General features: G+C 38.0%; 1 protein-coding gene and 1 long non-coding RNA gene across 5 annotated transcripts in view; both read left to right on the forward strand.

Moving 5' to 3' along the window:
* The first annotated feature begins 3,339 nt into the window (after positions 1-3,339).
* LOC137239634 (uncharacterized) lies at positions 3,340-13,416 on the forward strand. Of its 2 annotated transcripts, XR_010949442.1 has the most exons (10): positions 3,340-3,631; positions 3,984-4,230; positions 4,292-4,769; positions 4,834-5,060; positions 5,121-5,350; positions 5,408-5,724; positions 5,778-6,065; positions 6,125-6,303; positions 6,359-6,492; positions 11,469-13,416. It is a non-coding gene; the product is annotated as an uncharacterized lncRNA (long non-coding RNA). The 2 variants fall into 2 exon arrangements; XR_010949441.1 differs by having other exon boundaries at positions 3,342-4,230.
* A 604-nt stretch (positions 13,417-14,020) lies between these two features.
* The window catches only part of NTPase (ectonucleoside triphosphate diphosphohydrolase NTPase), a 56,225-nt gene continuing 52,419 nt past the window's right edge, over positions 14,021-17,826 (forward strand). Inside the window, exons 1-2 of one of the 3 annotated variants that reach the window (XM_067765167.1) lie at positions 14,078-14,503; positions 14,589-14,642. In XM_067765167.1, the coding sequence (XP_067621268.1) occupies positions 14,471-14,503; positions 14,589-14,642 (87 nt within the window). In that variant the 5' untranslated portion in view covers positions 14,078-14,470. The other 2 variants (XM_067765169.1, XM_067765168.1) reach the window with 2 other exon arrangements.

The following is a 17,826-nucleotide window of genomic DNA, read 5'->3' on the forward strand; positions in this document are numbered from 1 at the left end:
CCAGGGGTGACTCTAGAATGTGTTTGTACGATATGGGTATCAAATTAAAGGTATTCATGAGGGTTTTAAAAGGGAGCGGTGGTTGTTGTATAGGTGGTCGCATTTTCGAGATATCGCCGTAAAGGTGGACCAGGGGTGACCCTAGAATTTGTTTGTACAATATGGGTATCAAAAGAAAGGTGTTAATGAGTATTTTAAAAGGGAGTAATCCTTAGTTCCATAGGTGGACGCCGTTTCGAGATATCGCCATAAAGGTGGAGCAGGGGTGACCCTAGAATTTGTTTGTACAATATGGGTATCAAAAGAAAGGTGTTAATGAGTTTTTTAAAAGGGAGTAATCCTTAGTTCCATAGGTGTACGCCGTTTCGAGATATCGCCATAAAGGTGGGCCAGGGGTGACTCTAGAATTCGTTTGTGCAATATGGGTATCAAACGAAAGGAGTTAATGAGTATTTTAAAAGGGAGTGGGCCTTAGTTCTATAGGTGGACGCCTTTTCGAGGTATCGCAATAAAAGTGGACCAGGGGTGACTCTAGACTTTGTTTGTGCGATATGGGTATCAAATGAAAGGTGTTAATGAGTATTTTTAAAAGGGAGTGGGCCTTCGTTCTATAGGTGTTCGCCTTTTCGAGATATCGCCATAAAGGTGGACCAGGGGTGACTTTAGAATATGTTTGTACGATATGGGTATCAAATGAAAGGTGTTAATGCGTATTTTAAAAGGGCGTGGGGCTTTGTTCTACAGGTGGGCGCCTTTTCGAGATATCGCCATAAAGGTGGACCAGGGGTGACTCTAGAATGAGTTTGTACGATATGGGTATCAAATTAAAGGCATTAATGAGAGTTTTAAAAGGGAGTGGTGGTAGTTGTATATGTGAAGGCGTTTTCCAGATATCGACCAAAATGTGGACCAGGGTGACCCAGAACATTATCTGTTGGATACCGCTAATTTATTTATATATGTAATACCTGCCAAGATTTTAAGGTTTTTTTATTTCGCCCTGCAGAAATTTTTCATTTTCTTCTACATAATATGGTAGGTGTCACAACCATTTTATAAAGTTTTTTCTAAAGTTATATTTCGCGTCAATAAAACAATCCAATTACCTTACCATGTTTCATTCCTTTTTTCGTATTTGGTATAGAATTATGGCATTTTTTTCATTTTTCGTAATTTTCGATATCGAAAAAGTGGGCGTGGTCATAGTCGGATTTCGTTCATTTTTCATACCAAGATAAAGTGAGTTCAAGTAAGCACGTGAACTAAGTTCATTAAAGATATGTCGATTTTTGCTCAAGTTATCGTGTTAACGGACATGCGGAAGGACAGACGGACGACTGTGTATAAAAACTGGGCGTGGCATCAACCGATTCCGCCCATTTTCACAGAAAACAGTTAGCGTCATAAAATCTATGCCCCTACCAAATTTCAAAAGGATTGGTTAATTTTTGTTCCACTTATGGCGTTAAAAGTATCCTATACAAATTAAATTAAAAAGGGCGGAGCCACGCCCATTTTGAAATTTTCTTTATTTGTGTATTTTGTTGCACCACATCATTACTGGAGTTGAATTTTGACATAATTTACTTATATATTGTAAAGATATTAAATTTTTTGTTAAAATTTTACTTTAAAAAAAAAATTTTTTTAAAAGTGGGCGTGGTCCTTCTCCGATTTTGCTAATTTTTATTAAGCGTATATATAGAAATAGGAGTAACGTTCCTGCCAAATTTCATCATGATATCTTCAACGACTGCCAAATTACAGCTTGCAAAAGTTTTAAATTACCTTCTTTTAAAAGTGGGCGGTGCCACGCCCATTGTCCAAAATATTACTAATTTTCTATTCTGCGTCATAAATTCAACTCACCTACCAAGTTTAATCGCTTTATCCGTCTTTGGTAATAAATTATCGCACTTTTTCGGTTTTTCGAAATTTTCGATATCGAAAAAGTGGGCGTGGTTATAGTCCGATATTGTTCATTTTAAATAGCGATCTGAGATGAGTGCTCAGGAACCTACATACCAAATTTCATCAAGATACCTCAAAATTTACTCAAGTTATCGTGTTAACGGACGGACGGACGGACATGGCTCAATCAAATTTTTTTTCGATCCTGATTATTTTGATATATGAAAGTCTATATCTATCTCGATTCCTTTATATATGTACAACCAACCGTTATCCAATCAAACTTAATATACTCTGTGAGCTCTGCTCAACTGAGTATAAAAATTGTAAACACGTGGGCATAGCAACCATTGTGGATAAAACAAATGTGATATCTTATCCGTCAACTGCCTGACAGGATGTTCAATATAGCTACTTATTAGCACTCTGGCAGCGTTTTGACAGGATGTTCAATATGGCGGCGCAAAGGGCCGGCTACCCTGCAAAAATTGTTGGATTACGTGTTCCATTTTCTTCATGTTGGAGTACTCTAGCAATACTCCTTTGCAATGCGTTTGCGGACCACCATCAGCCGAGCATTGCTCGTTTTTTAACGACCGTGATCACGACACGATGACGATCGAACAGAGTTGCCAAAGTAAAATATTTGCATACAAATAACTGATAATAAAATTTTACTATGGCAACTCTGATAAAATGCAACCGCGCACTGGTTTTATGTATACATACTATAGTATAGAGAAATATTAGTTTCTTTATTCACGCAAATGCTAAATAACATAAGAATATTCGTAGTAAAAAATATAAAAGTTGTATTGCCCCTCTCCATTTACCTTCATTTTAAATTAAATTCACTCCGATAATTCTTTCCGACACAATTCCTCTTTAGTACTTTGGCATATGATCCTCTTTGGGTGCTCCATGGAGTACAACAGTGAAAGTACTTTGGAAAGTACTCTCACGTATGTACGCTATGGAATACTCACAAACAAAGCGAGAGTGGGATCACCTACTCCTCTCCAGGACATCGCAATGTTAAGTGGAGCACATTATTTGTATGAATACAGATTAGTTTTGGAATACTCCTATACTCCCAAAGGAGTATTCCTTACATTATTTATGGAGTACTCTCGTTTTTTGAAGGGTATTCTTATTTCCGCGGAAATATATGCAACTATTTCATCTGTAAATACTACAAAGTTTTATTAAACTATTAAATGCAACTCAGCTTGAAGTACTCTGCGTACAAAAATGCAACTCTAGACCTGAGATTTGCATCAGGTGAGCGAGGCTGTTTGTAGTTTTGACGTTTATCGCTTAGCTGACACACTTGTATAGGTACACTATGACCGAACGCTACGCCCTGCAAAAATCGTGTGACCAAAAACGCACACAAACACAGGAATTTTTGACAGGGGTGACGATTTGGAATGAAAAATTCTTCAAATGAAATAGCATGTTGACAAATTTAGCTTTCCCACAATGTATCGTGCTCTCTCGCACCTATTATTTTTATAGGGATAGCAAAATACGTAATTTTTGCGTGCAAAAAAATTCGCCATTTCTAATTCAGCAGAGACAGCAAAACATTTGGTGGTCGAAAATTTTTTCAATTTTGAGAGTTTTAAATGGAATATCTCCGGAAATATTTAAAATTAACAGGGAGTTCTCCAGATCACATATATATATATTTTAAAGCTCGCAGACTTATAATTTAAAAGTAATTTGGTGTTAAAGTTTGCAAATTTCTATACAAATTTTATATGTGTATACGTATATATATGTGGCAGCACAGCTTTGTAATGTCATCAATAAAATATATGTATATATATATATATGTGCATGTTGCTACAAAAGCGCGATTGATTTAATAAAAACATTTATAATAAGTGAAAACAATGCAAAAATGAAATGTGAAATATACTAAAATGCAATTTAAGTTTATCGTTGCCAATTTATATAGATATGTATGTGGATTAAGGTTTTGAAAGATGTGTAAATTGTAATTTAAAGTTCTATAGAAATTTGTTAAATTTGCAAACTTTAACAACAAATAACTTTTAAATTATAAGATTGCGCACTTTAAAATATATATATTTGTGATCGGGAGAACTCCCTCTTTCATTTGATACCAAGTTTTACCCCGAACTCGGGGGTGCTATTCTAAAATTTTCCCAAAGTCTTTAATATACAATGATTTTTGCTGTTTATTTCGACAAAAATTTTTGATTTGATTTTTGTGCTCATCGAAAGAATTCACAATTATATAGCACCATGCCGCGAATAATGATAAAAGGTGGTGTGTGGAGAAACACTGAGGTAGGCATTTGACGCGACTGGTTACTCTTGGCCGTTTATTAACTAAATTGATAACTTTCAGTATGAAATCCTCAAAGCAGCTGTAATGAAATATGGTAAAAACCAGTGGTCACGTATTGCATAACTGCTGCACCGCAAATCTGCCAAGCAATGTAAGGCACGCTGGTACGAATGGCTTGATCCTAGCATAAAGAAGACAGAATGGTCATGGGAGAAGGATGAAAAGCTTTTGCATTTTGCCAAATTAATGCCAACACAATGGCGTACAATTGTGCCGATTATTTCAGAGGGTTAACTGGCACCAATTGTTCACACCAAATTGTTAGGTACAGGATTCGCCACGGGTAGGTGAGGTTGGCAATCACAACCCCCTGAATCATTTTGGTCGGCAGGTATGCCGCGGATATATTCTTGGCACTTGTTATTGATGGCTTTTATGATGCCACCAACGCAACCTGGACAGACGCCAATGCTCAGTCAACCACCCAAGCCGGGTCAACCTCCAATACCCGGACACGTGCGGACGTCCTGGTTATAATGTATGTTAATACAACTAATAATTTACAAATTTGCTGATGATTATTTTTGTGTTATTTTCTTTAGCAACCACCTGCACCTGTTACAGGTAAATATCAACAGCCGCAACAGTATGATCAAGCCCAACGCCGTTTAGATCCCGATCAGATGCCAAATCCGATAAGCGTTATCATTGAAAATAAAAATAACGCTGGTGGTGCTTTTATTACTAATGAACAGGGTTTATTACCACCATTGGTGACCACAAAATATGTGGTAGAAGATCAGGGTAACTCCTCGCCACGTTACGTTAGGTATCGATAATCGAAATTAATGTTTTGTTTGGCAATTACATTGATCTTTCTTCTCTGCAGGTCGTCTTTGTATTGCATACCTGCAACAGCTGATTTATTAAAAACAACAGCTTTGTCCATTAAACTTACCGTCTCACCAATGGCACGCACGGTTGAGGGTGAATATGAGCCACCCATTGTAAATTTTGGTGAATTGGGTGCAATTAGATGCAATCGTTGCAAGGCTCAATAGCAACTTGTAGATGCTGGTCGTCGTTTCCAATGTCTAATGTGTAAAGTAACAGGAGATGGTAAAAAAAATATTTCACTTTTACTTGTCTTCATTGATCCATATTTTTTCTCAACAGTGCCAACTGCATATTTCCAACATTTGGGCCATACCGGACAGCGTGTCGATAAATATGAATGTCTTGAACTTGTATTGGGTACCTGAGTATTTGTGTAAAAAATGCTTGGGTACCGATAGCTCTCATGATAAACCTCAACTCATATCCACATCAATGCCTCGCATTCAATTGGGTTCACGTAGTATGGACAAGCATATTGTTGATTCCAGTGGTAAGGCCACAATTTCAAATGATGGGGCAACCATTATGAAACTATTGGATATTGTGAATCCAGCCGTAAAACTCTAGTAGACATCGCCAAATTTCAAAATGCTGAGGTAAGTTTTTTGTTATATTAGAATGTGTAGAATAAAAATGTTTCTCTTATCAGGTCGGCGATGGCACCACTTCAGTTGTACTTTAAGCAGGTGAAATCTTAAAACAAGTTAAACCATGTGTTGAGGAAGGCGTGCATGCACGTATCATCATTAAAGCTATACGTAAAGCATTATAATTATGCATGACCAAAATATGACATGGCTGTACATGTGGAAGCGTCAATCAAAGGAACAGCAAAGTGCTTTATTGGGAAAATGCTCTGCCACAGCAATTTCCTCCAATGTCCAAGAGTATCAGAAAATTGTTAATGCTGAATGGCGTCTCCTGTACAATAAAATAGGTAAGTAAGGCGCCAATGTTGCGTTTTCTAAACTACCAATTGGTGATGTTGGTACACAGTATTTTGCAGATCGTGAAATGTTCTGTTAGTGTACCAGAAGAAGATTTGAAACGTACAATGAAAGCTTGTGGTGGAGCTGTTATGACTACAGCTAATGATATTAATTCAAGTGTTTTGGGTCAATGTGATTACTTTGAAGAACGTCAAGTTGGTGGTGAACATTTCAACATTTTCCAAGGTTTGATAGTGGGTTTGACATTAACTTCATTTTTATAGTTTATAATTATTTAAAGGTTGCGTTAATGCTAGAACATATACATTGATTTTACGTCGCGGTGCCGAACAATTTTTGAAAGAAACTGAGCTTCGTTACATGATGCTATAATGATTGTGCGGCGTACAATTAAACATGATTCTGTTGTTGCTGGTAAGTCAAAATACAAATTGAAAATAATTTCTAATCTTAAATTGATAAGTAAAATTATGAAAAGATTGTGTCCAACTCCGGAAGAAAAAACTATAAAATTTGTGTCAGTGAAATGATAATTATTGCTTTTGGTTGTTATTTTGAGGCATCGTCATCGAGTTCCTTCTGATCGTATATGCCGGTTCTTTTGTATTCTTTTACATGCATAAAGTGCCGTTTAAGCCTTCCTCACCCTCTCCTCCACGTTGAGCTTCCATGACAGCTTACTGTCTAGGATCATTCCTAGATATTTTGTGCAAGGTTTCCCCGTAGGGTCGCCCCTCCTAACTTAGGCCTGGTCCAATTAGGGACCTTGTACCTCTTTGAAAACAAGACCATATGCAACGTCATCTGCGTAAACCGTACGTTTTTCTGGTCTCTCGTAGAATCCCCTAAGCAGTTGGTTAATGACCAGCGTCCACAGCAGAGGTGATAGCACCCGGAGTGCCCCTGTCCACTAATTTCGTGGCCGCGTACAATCCCCATTGCGATGTAATCTTACTGCAGTTTAACATGCAGTCGATCCATCTGGGTAAGGCTGGATGTACTTTAACGTAATTAAGACCATCAATAATCGCCCATTTAGAAAGCCCCGGCAATGCTTCTAGAGCATATTCCTTATATTCCAGGGCTTTTTCTATGCTTATTACCACCCTATGCAACGCGGTGTCTACTGACTTGCCTTTGGTGTACGCCTGTTGTGTTGTGGAGAGCAGCTTTTCATCCACGTTGGACTTTATGTATACATCAGCCTCTCAAAGGTTTTGAGCAGAAATTATGGGTCTATAATCTTTGGGATACACGTGACCGATCCTCCCCGCCTTTGGTAGGAAAGCTACACGCGCAGTTCTCTAAGAGTGCGGTACATGATTCAGTTTATGCACCCATCGAATATTATTTTAAGCCATCCCACGACCGCCCTACTTGAAACTTGTAGCATGGCCGGACATGTACCATCTGAGCCCGGCGATTTCACCACCACTACGAGGTCCTCAGTAGTGTAATTAGGCAGCATATATGAATGCAGCTGTTTCCTTACCATTACTACAGCTCGCACCCGTCCTTCCGTTTGCGCATAGTAAACGCCAAATCGGCGCGCGCTAAGTCCAGAACCCTTTCCTCCCGATGGAAGCCACGGCTCCTGGATCAGCGCATTAGGAGGAGGGGTTCGCTCGACGCCACTTTACTGTGTTGGAGGTTTATCTGTATGACTCGCAGTACCAATGGGCTGCTTGTCCCCCTCCAGCACCTTCATCGTGACGTCGTCGTCCTCCTCTAGCCCTTTTGGTTTAGAGTGTTCGAAGCCCCCTTCAGCCTCTTGTACCTGTTGTGCCGGGTGTTCCTCTGTGCGACTCAACACCATCTGGCTGTTGGTCCCCTTCTAACACATTCGGGGTGACGTGGGCTACCTCCACCTGTCTTTTTTCCCTTAGGCTTTTGAGGTCCTTTTCGACGTCCACCGTGTTAGGACTTTAATACCCGCGACTTCTTTTCCTGAGTCGCATATACATTTTGCCTGTACCTAAGGACATTTTCCAAGCTGCGCGTACAATATATCCTCCGCCTGCTTGTTTATTTGGAAGATGTATAACTAACCTTCGTCCGTAGGCCGAGATACAGTAAGGACCTTCGAATCCTGTGTCGGTATGTTCGGATTCTGATTTTGCAAAAGTCGCAGTGTATCCTCCGACTTCATCACGCATGGTATCCATACCTTAACTTTTGTTACCTTGGGGATTTGCGCTTTATCCACCATCTCAAAACGAGCGTTCGTGCCCTGCCTTTGGAGGTTTGGAACCACTTCCTCCAGCCATCGCAAGCTCGCGATGTTGTCGCACGCTATCATCTTCATACCATTATACCATCCCCCGAATCAAAGGTTGGAAGGAGCTTACTTGGTTATTCCCGCATCATCTTAACTTACTTACTTACTTACTTAATTGGCGCTTAACCGTCTAAACGGTTATGGCCGTCCAACAAGGCGCGCCAGTCGCTCCTTCACTCCGCCAACCGGCGCCAATTGGTCACACCAAGGGAGTTTAAATCGTTTTCCACCTGGTCCTTCCAACGGAGTGGGGGCCGCCCTCTACCTCTGCTTCCATAGGCGGGTTCCGATAGAAACACTTTCTTGGCCGGAGCATCATCTTTCATTCGCATAACATGGCCTAGCGCAGCCGCTGCGTTTTAATTCGCTGGACTATCTTGATGTCTGCGTATAGCTCGTACAGCTCTTCTTCGGTACTCGCCATCGCCAACGCGTAGAGGTCCATAAATCTTTCGAAGAACTTTTCTCTCGAACACTCCCAAAGCCGCTTCATCTGCTGTTGTCATGGTCCATGCTTCTGCCCCATATAGCAGGACGGGTACGATAAGTGACTTGTAGAGTATAATTTTCGTTTGCCGAGAGAGGACTTTACTTTTCAATTGCCTACCTAGTCCAAAGTAGCATTTATTGGCAAGATTGATTCTTCGCTGGATTTCAGTGCTGATGTTGTTGCTAGTGTTGATGCTGGTTCCCAAATAAACGAAGTCTTTTACTATTTCGAAATTATGGCTGCCAACAGTAGCGTGGTTGCCAAGGCGCATATGCGCTGACTCTTTGCTCGATGACAGCAGGTACTTCGTTTTGTCCTCATTCACCATCAAACCCATCTTTCCCGCTTCTTTTTCCAGCTTGGAGTAAGCAGAACTAACAGCGCGGGTGTTTAGGCCGATGATATCAATGTCATCAGCATATGCCAGTAATTGCAAGCTTTTATAGTATATTGTTCCAGTGCGGTTAAGTTCTGCAGCTAGTATAATTTTATCCAGCATCAAATTAAAGAAATCGCACGATAGGGGGTCACCCTGTCTGAAACCTCGTTTAGTTTCGAACGGCTCGGAGAGGTCCTTCCCAATTCTGACTGAGCTGATGGTGTTGCTCAACGTCATTTTGCACAGCCGTATAAGTTTTGCGGGGAAACCAAATTCAGACATAGCGGCATATAGGCAGCTCCTTTTCGTGCTGTCGAAGGCGGCTTTAAAGTCGACGAAGAGGTGATGTGTGTCGATTCTCTTTTCACGGGTTTTTTCCAAGATTTGGCGCATTGTGAAAATCTGGTCGATGGTAGATTTACCAGGTCTGAAGCCGCACTGATAAGGTCCAATCAGCCGGTTCACGGTGGGCTTCAATCTTTCGCACAATACACTTGAAAGGACCTTATAAGCGATATTAAAAAGGCTGATTCCACGATAGTTGGTGCATTTTGCAGTATCCCCCTTCTTGTGGACTGGGCAAAGAACACTTAGATTCCAACTGCTCGAGGTCAAAGGTCATTGCCTTAATAGCACCGCAGAAAAATTCCTCCAATTCTTTTCTCCTAGAGAGAACAATAATTGGGGAATAGGAATTTCAAATCTTCGAAATCCGCCGATTTGCCAATTGAAATTTTGTTGCGCATTTCTATTTTTGTTAACAAATTAAAAGTTTAGTTATTGTTGCGAATTTGTTTAAAATTGAGAAAAAAAAATATAAGCAAAGCAACAGGGAGCAACAAACGAATGATGCAACCATCTTTCACACGTTGTTATTGTAGCAGTGCTTCGCCCCATCCAATAGGTGCGACCGATCAGAAATTATCATCAATATCCTCTAACGGGAGTCCAAGGAAACTTGCTGTTTCGACAGGGGGGACCATAATGAAAGGGGTGTTAGAGGCGTTGATTCCACACTACAATTAAAGAGATGGTTGGTGTCATGTGGGGACACATTGCAAGCGGGGCATACATTTTGTATGTCGGGGTTGATTCTGGATAGGTAAGAGTTTAACCTGTTACAGTATCCAGAACGAAGTTGAGCTAGAGTGACTCGCTTTTCTCTGGGGAGTATGCGTTCCTATTCCGCGAGGTTTGGATACTTTTCTTTCAGTACTGGATTCACCGGGCAATTCCTAGCATAACGGTCCGACGCTTGTTTATGGAATTCACCAAGGACCTGCTTGTGTTTTCTCGCTTCATACGGCTGGGTTCTCAGGAGCCGTATTTCCTCAAAATGCTTACGGAGATGACTCCTTAGGCCCCTAGGCGGTGCTGGTTGACCAATCAGATGTCTGTTGGGATGCTCAGGTTTCTGGGTATTCAACAGGAACTGTTTGGTCAGCATATCATTTCTCTCCCTGATGGGGAGTATTCTCGCCTCATTATGCAGATGGTGTTCTGGGGACATAAGAAGACAGCCCGTGGCAATTCTGAGAGCAGTATTTTGGCTTCTTCTGTGGGTAATTTTTAGGCTTGGCGACTATATGGGTGATGCATAGCACTTAATCGGCTGGCTAATTGCTTTGTGTGTAGTCATGAGCGTTTCTTTATCCTTTCCCCAGGTACTGCCAGCGAGGGATTTGAGGATTTTGATACGGCTCTGATTTCTCGGAACAATTGCGGCTGCGTGCTCACCAAAATGTAGATCCTGATGAAAGTCACACCCAAAATTTTAAGGTGTAAGACAGTCGGTAGGGTAATGTCATATGGTCGACATTTGGCGCGGCCATGTTTTAAAAAGGATCACCGATGATTTGGTTGGTTGCAATATCAGGTTTCGCGAGGCGACAAAACTGGAGAGATTGGGGAGATAGCTGTTTATTTTATTACAAAGCTCATCGGTGTAGGAAACAATAGCATAGGTGTAGAAGCAATAGTGACTCCTTCTGGTGGTAAACGTAGCTATTGATATGTAGAAGTTAAACAGAAATTTGATGAATATGAGTTTTTTTTAAGTTATTGCAAAAAAGCGTTGAGGATTTTTTATATCTTACGAGGTACCTTCGTACATGTTTCTAAGAATGAAGAATGAGACCTATTCAAACTTCGCTATACTTTAACATACGATACTTTACCCCATTTTAACACAACTATCATTTATTGATTTTATTAAATTTTATAAAATGTTTCTTCCTCCACAGTTCCATTTCCGTATTGGATGGTAAATATGGCTTTCGCATTTTCTCCATCAATAACTGACAAGGTGGAAAAAATCTATGCGCGTAAATCGCAACATATCTTGGTCGAGCGTTTCTTCAATAGCTCTCTAGTGGTGATGGTGACAGCAGAAAAACCCAACTGTTTACAAATGTTACAATATATCAATTGCGTCTACGGCTCAAATACCCACAGTATATGAATGAATCGAACGCACCTAATTGTCTGCCTAACGGATAGTATACATATTACATACGAAAACCACTTTAACCCATCTATATATTTGCATTACAGCTAAAGCTTTACAAACAGCAAAAATCGCTGGCGCCAAGCAATTGGAAAAGGCAGTGAAGCATTCATCACACTGTACGGATGGTGTAAAGTTAGAAACTGCTGTTGAACAGCTGCCACCGACACAACGGTCATCTCTACTTCGCCGAGTAACGGCTCGTCCGACTATCTATCGAAGACAGTATAATCATATCTTTTGCCAACACAGGTTAGCGATGTGCTTGCACAGGAAAAGATTTCAATTGGAAAACAAAAACCAATTAAGAGAGTTTATTTATTATTAAAGTATTTACTTTTCTTTATATCAACAGTATTAATTTAAGTTGCAATATCACGTACATATATAATAAGGGATGTGATACGATTGATGTCGGAATTAGATTTGAAACCAATCAATACTCCTGCTAAGGGTTGTAGAATTATTGCTTGAATAATTAGATTTAGAACAATAATAAGTCTGACTTAATTACAAGTCGTACATTTTTAAATTCATCAATTACGACAGCAATCGGATTCTACGACATCTCTGAATATTCTTGATCTGAAAAAAGAGTATACCTAATCTGAATTTCTACTAAGCTTTCAGTTGTAGATTATTCAAATAATTGGAGTTTTTTCTAAAGCTTAAAATTATTTTCTACTCGCTTAGAAAAGATTTCAATTGGAAAACAAAAACCAATTAAGAGAGTTTATGTTATTATTAAAGTACTTACTTTTCTTTATATCAATTGTATTAATTTAAGTTGCAATATCACGTACATATAAAATAAGGGATGTGATACGTTTGCTGACGGAATTAGATTTGAAACCAATCAATACTCCTGCTATGGGTTGCAGAATTATTGCTTGAATGATTAGATTTAGAACAATAATAAGTCTGACTCAATTACTAGTCGTACATTTTTAAGTTCATCAATTACGACAGCAATCGGATTCCACGACACCTTTGAATATTCTTGATCTGAAAAAAAAGAGTAAATCTAATCTGAATTTCTAATTAGCTTTTAGTTGTAGATTTAAATTGATTCAAATAATTGGAGTTTTTTCTAAAGCTCAAAATTATTTTCTGTTCGCTTGGAAAAGATTTCAATTGGAAAACAAAAACCAATAAGGCGAGTTTGTTTACTATTAAAATAATTACTTTTCTTTATATCAACTGTATTAATTTAAGTTGCAATTTCATGTGCATATATAATAAGGGATGTCGTAATACGATTGCTGTCGGAATTAGATTTGAAACCAATCAATACTCCTGCTAAGGGTTGCAGAATTATTGCTTGAATGATTAGATTTAGAACAATAATAAGTCTGACTCAATTACTAGTCGTACATTTTTAAATTCATCAATTACGACAGCAATCGGATTCTACGACACCTTTGAATATTCATGATCTGAAAAAAGAGTAAACCTAATCTGGATTTCTACTAAGCTTTAAGTTGTAGATTATTCAAATAATTGGAGTTTTTTCTAAAGCTTAATATTATATTTTGCTCGCTTAGAAGACATTGGAAAACAAAAACCAATTAAGCGAGTTTATTTATTATTAAAGTTCTTCTGTTTTATATGAACTGGATTAATATAAGTTCCAATTTCATGTACATATATAATAATATTGAAAATAATAAATATTGAAAATTCAATTTTTTTGGTTCATATTTTATTCATATGGCTGCTCCAGGTAAAGTAAATCTGCAGGTAAAATTCACGTTATATGGCGGTTATATAAATGGTAAAACCGCAGTAAAATTGATTGTCAAATGGCTCGAAAATGTAGAGTGAAATGACGAAAAAATTACCGCCATTTGACGAGCATTGTGACGTGTGTGAGTAGCACAGTGCTATGCTCACATCCTATAAGTGGGAGCGGAATGCACGATCACATTAATAGGAACGAAACGGAAAATTTGGTCACAAAAGTTAATCACGCCCATGCAAACGTGACTATGAATATAACCGCTGCAGAAAGTTACAATGACCGTAAAATGACTAGTAAAATGACGTGGAGCGTTTTTGCAGGGCGGTTTCTCAATGCAAATGTTGATTGATGACTTTTTATTTGATAGTCGCGGGGCAAGCGTCAAATACCCGACGCGCACACATACAAAAATTCAGTCAATCTGGTTGTAAATCGCAGGAGGCTCTTACGTAACAAAAATGCAACTCTAGCCCTGAGATTTGTATCAGGTGAGCGAGGCTGTTTGTAGTTTTGACGTTTATCGCTTAGTTAACACACTTGTATAGGTACACTATGGTATAGGTACACTATGGCATATGGAGGCTTTCCTACTCACTGAGGTAAAATAAAGTACATAGTGTAAAGTAAATTTTAGTAGTTCATGTGAAATTAATGCGCATTGGAGTACTTTTTTTTATGTGGAAAGGTGATTTTTACAACGTTATTTGCTTGTCACCAAACCAACAAGTGCGAGTTCACAACGCGGTGGTGTAGTAAAGAAAAGCATGCATAACTTGTAGAACGGCGATAGTCAATGTACATATTAAAAGCAAAACTATACATACATACATATATATTAACGATCGTTTAGCTAATATTAAATGACTTGCTTAAATTACCAACACGCATAAACGTAACAAATCGACTTAAATTTGGAGAGGTTTTAATAAAATATATTATATAGTATAACTAAAATTTGTCAATAAGACAACCAACATATTTGCGCTTAAATAAAAAGGATGACGTCGCCAAAAGATGTGAGGAAGCGGAAAGTGAGTAAAAAGCTTAACATTTTAAATTAGTTGATCAGCCTTTATGGACTGGTTCATATAAAAGAATTCTTACCCCACACTATAGATCAAAAATTTGACAAAAAAGCGGGCTATACCGGCTTCTTTCATGTTGACAGTGGTAAGAAATTGAAAATGTTTTTATGCTATGTAGCTAAAATAGGTGTTATTTAAATTTCATTCTATGTCATCCCTTTTTTCAAACTAAGAAAAAAACTATTTTTGTTATTAAGATCAATTCTTTGTATTAATTATAGTTTGTTTGTTGCCAACAAATTTTATCTTCCAGACATCTTCTGTGATGTTAAAAATAACCGCTTATATAGACTCATACCTATGTTAAATAATTCAATTTTCCTATTGTAATTGAAAGTCTGATTAAAAATTGCTTCGTCTATATATAACTTTCCACATTTGATGCCAAGTTTAATGACACTCATGTTGTAATGAAAGCATTGTAGTGGATATAGTTGGAGCGTTAAAAAATAAACATATGTAAATAGAATGTAATATTGGGCGCTTTCAGAAAATACAACTGTTGATCAGTCGTTAAGTGATAACCAGGGCAACCCAAAGTATGCAAACGCATATTTATTATCAGGCAACTAAGCAACAAACCAATCAAATATGTATACATTTCTCGACGTAAAATAAAGTTTGAGCTATATTTCAAAGAGCATATGTTTGCATATTTAGCAGTAAATGCATATTTTTGCATATTTTGCAAAAAAATGCTTATTTACGCGCATATTTTGCAAAAAATTTATATATCGTATTTATTTTTGAAGGCTGTTATGGATAAGCATCTACAGTGGAGCAGCAAGAAAGGCGGTCGGCATGATATTGTGGTGCACTGTGGCTAGTCATGTCGGCTGGGCTGGGTTCTTGCCAACCTTGCTGTCCTGCGCCATAAACAGAAAAATTCCTATCATGCCTATTCAAATCCACCGTCAAAAAGCGCAGTACTAATTCAAAACGCTTTAATTTAAAAAAAAAAACGACATCCGGTTGAACCGGATGTCACGGACAGACCATTACAACATTCAAATTCAAAAAAAAATCTAAACAATAATTATTTTGGCGACCTTTATTTAATAACTCAGAGATGGTTTTGCCGGCTCGAGGTCAAATGTTGATTTTATAATAAAAACAACAAAGTTTTAATTTTGAGTTCCGATATATTTCGATTACAACTTTCGGTAATCATCTTCAAGGGAACTATAACAAATATAACATTATTTATAATAGGTACCAACTTAAAATATTGACAATAAAATAATAACATACATTTTGTTTTACACGTCCGTTCCAAAGATGACTTGATACGAAACTCTCTCATTTTTTGCGCTCTCATGAGGGATTTATCTCAAATTTGTGCTGGCAACAATCACAGATAAATCCCTCGCGCCAGCTGAAGCGGGTGCCAGAACAAAAAATGTGCCAGCTAAAACGAAAAACGGGCCAAAATTTTCGGTAAACTTTAAGCTGGAGACATTGGTGCTTTATCGGTAACCGTGTCGGTAACCTTATAACAGCTGATTCGACCAATCTTATGAGAATCAATGCAATCGATTATTGGTGCCGCTAAGGTCGTAACCGTATCGTAGCCAACCAATTGGGTTTTGGTTTACCGTCGTAACGATAAACAGCTGATTACGTTAGGGATACGGATACAGCGATACGACATATGGCACCAATGACTCCAGCTTTAGTTTGACCCACAACTGTAGAAATGCGTTCAAAAATTATGGGGAAAAGGATAAAAATACTTGTTTTAGTGTAAATATTATTAGTTCGAAGGCGGATGGTAAATATTATTTTCCATTCAAAAGTTATCATTAAAAACAGGTTTTGTAAATATGAAGTCCCGATGCAACCAGTCTATTTTGATCACAGAACCTGGAACGTCAGACATGTAAGATAAGACATATCCACTAAATAATGTTAACTATTTTATCTTAGGTCTGATTTACTCAAATTTCAAAAGAAAATTCGATTTTCACTTTGTGTTAAATGCATTGCAATATTTGACTAATTAATTTAATCAAAATGTAAATTTTACTTAGATTTGTTTATATTTAACTCTAACTAGTCGTATTATTGTAAAATAAGTTTAAAGAAATGCATATTTTTCGACTATCATTTTATTAAATGATTGAAACTATAAAATAGCCGAAATGTATGTCAAAAATCCCCATATTCATATCTATTCATTTTTGTTTGGAGTGGCATCATTGACAAAAATGTGCATTTTGACAGCGCTCTCTCGAAACCAAGAGTCGCAAGTTCATTCATCTATGTCCGTTCTGTTTAAAGCTGGAGTCATTGGTGCTGTATGTCGTATCGCTGTATCCGTATCCCTAACGTAATCAGCTGTTTATCGTTACGACGGTAAACCAAAACCCAATTGGTTGGCTACGATACGGTTACGACTTTAGCGGCACCAATAATCGATTGCATTGATTCTCATAAGATTGGTCGAATCAGCTGTTATAAGGTTACCGATACGGTTACCGATAAAGCACCAATGTCTCCAGCTTAAAGTGGAGCTTTCTACTGTCCATGGCGGAACGATACAAGGTGGCAGCATGGTGACATAGCTACAAACATAAATAAAAATTCCTTGTACTTTGTTTTTGTAAATTCGATGGACAAATGTCAAAATCGTACTGCACCGGAAGTTGATGTATCAAATCAAATAAAAGAGTTTATAATCAGCTGTCCCATGCTGCCACCTTGTATCGTTCCACCATGCTACTGTCGATTTGTTAGTTAATAAATGTCTAAATATGTGGGCGGAGCCGCCAACATCTGTTTTGTAATTTAGTCGTATGTTAGGTGGTGTGTTAATTATATGCAGCATTTCCAACGTGAGGCGCTTGCTATAGTTTGACTCTTGCTGGAGAATAGTTGCATTGTTTAAATTGGGAGAGTGGCCGCTACTCGCACAGTGGGCCATTAAAGCTGTTTTATAAGTATTTGACTGTGTCAAAATTAAAAACAAGACTAGCACAGCACAAGTCAGTCTTTAAACAAAATCCACAGTCAAATGCTTATAAAACAGCTTTAATGGCCCACTGTGCGAGTAGCGGCCACTCTCCCAATTTAAACAATGCAACCAGTGCACGGACTTTTAAAAAGAGAAAATTAAAATAGTGGTAGAAGTTGGCAGATTTTTTTTCCAAGAAAACAAAGCTACAGTTTATATTTGTACAAAACAATTCATAATTTATTGTGCACATTTCACTGAAATAACACTTTAAAAAACATGTAAACAAAACAATACATGTAAATTTGTATATACA

The sequence above is a fragment of the Eurosta solidaginis genome, chromosome 2, assembly GCF_040869045.1.
Source record: "Eurosta solidaginis isolate ZX-2024a chromosome 2, ASM4086904v1, whole genome shotgun sequence".
Taxonomy (NCBI): Eukaryota; Metazoa; Arthropoda; class Insecta; order Diptera; family Tephritidae; genus Eurosta; species Eurosta solidaginis.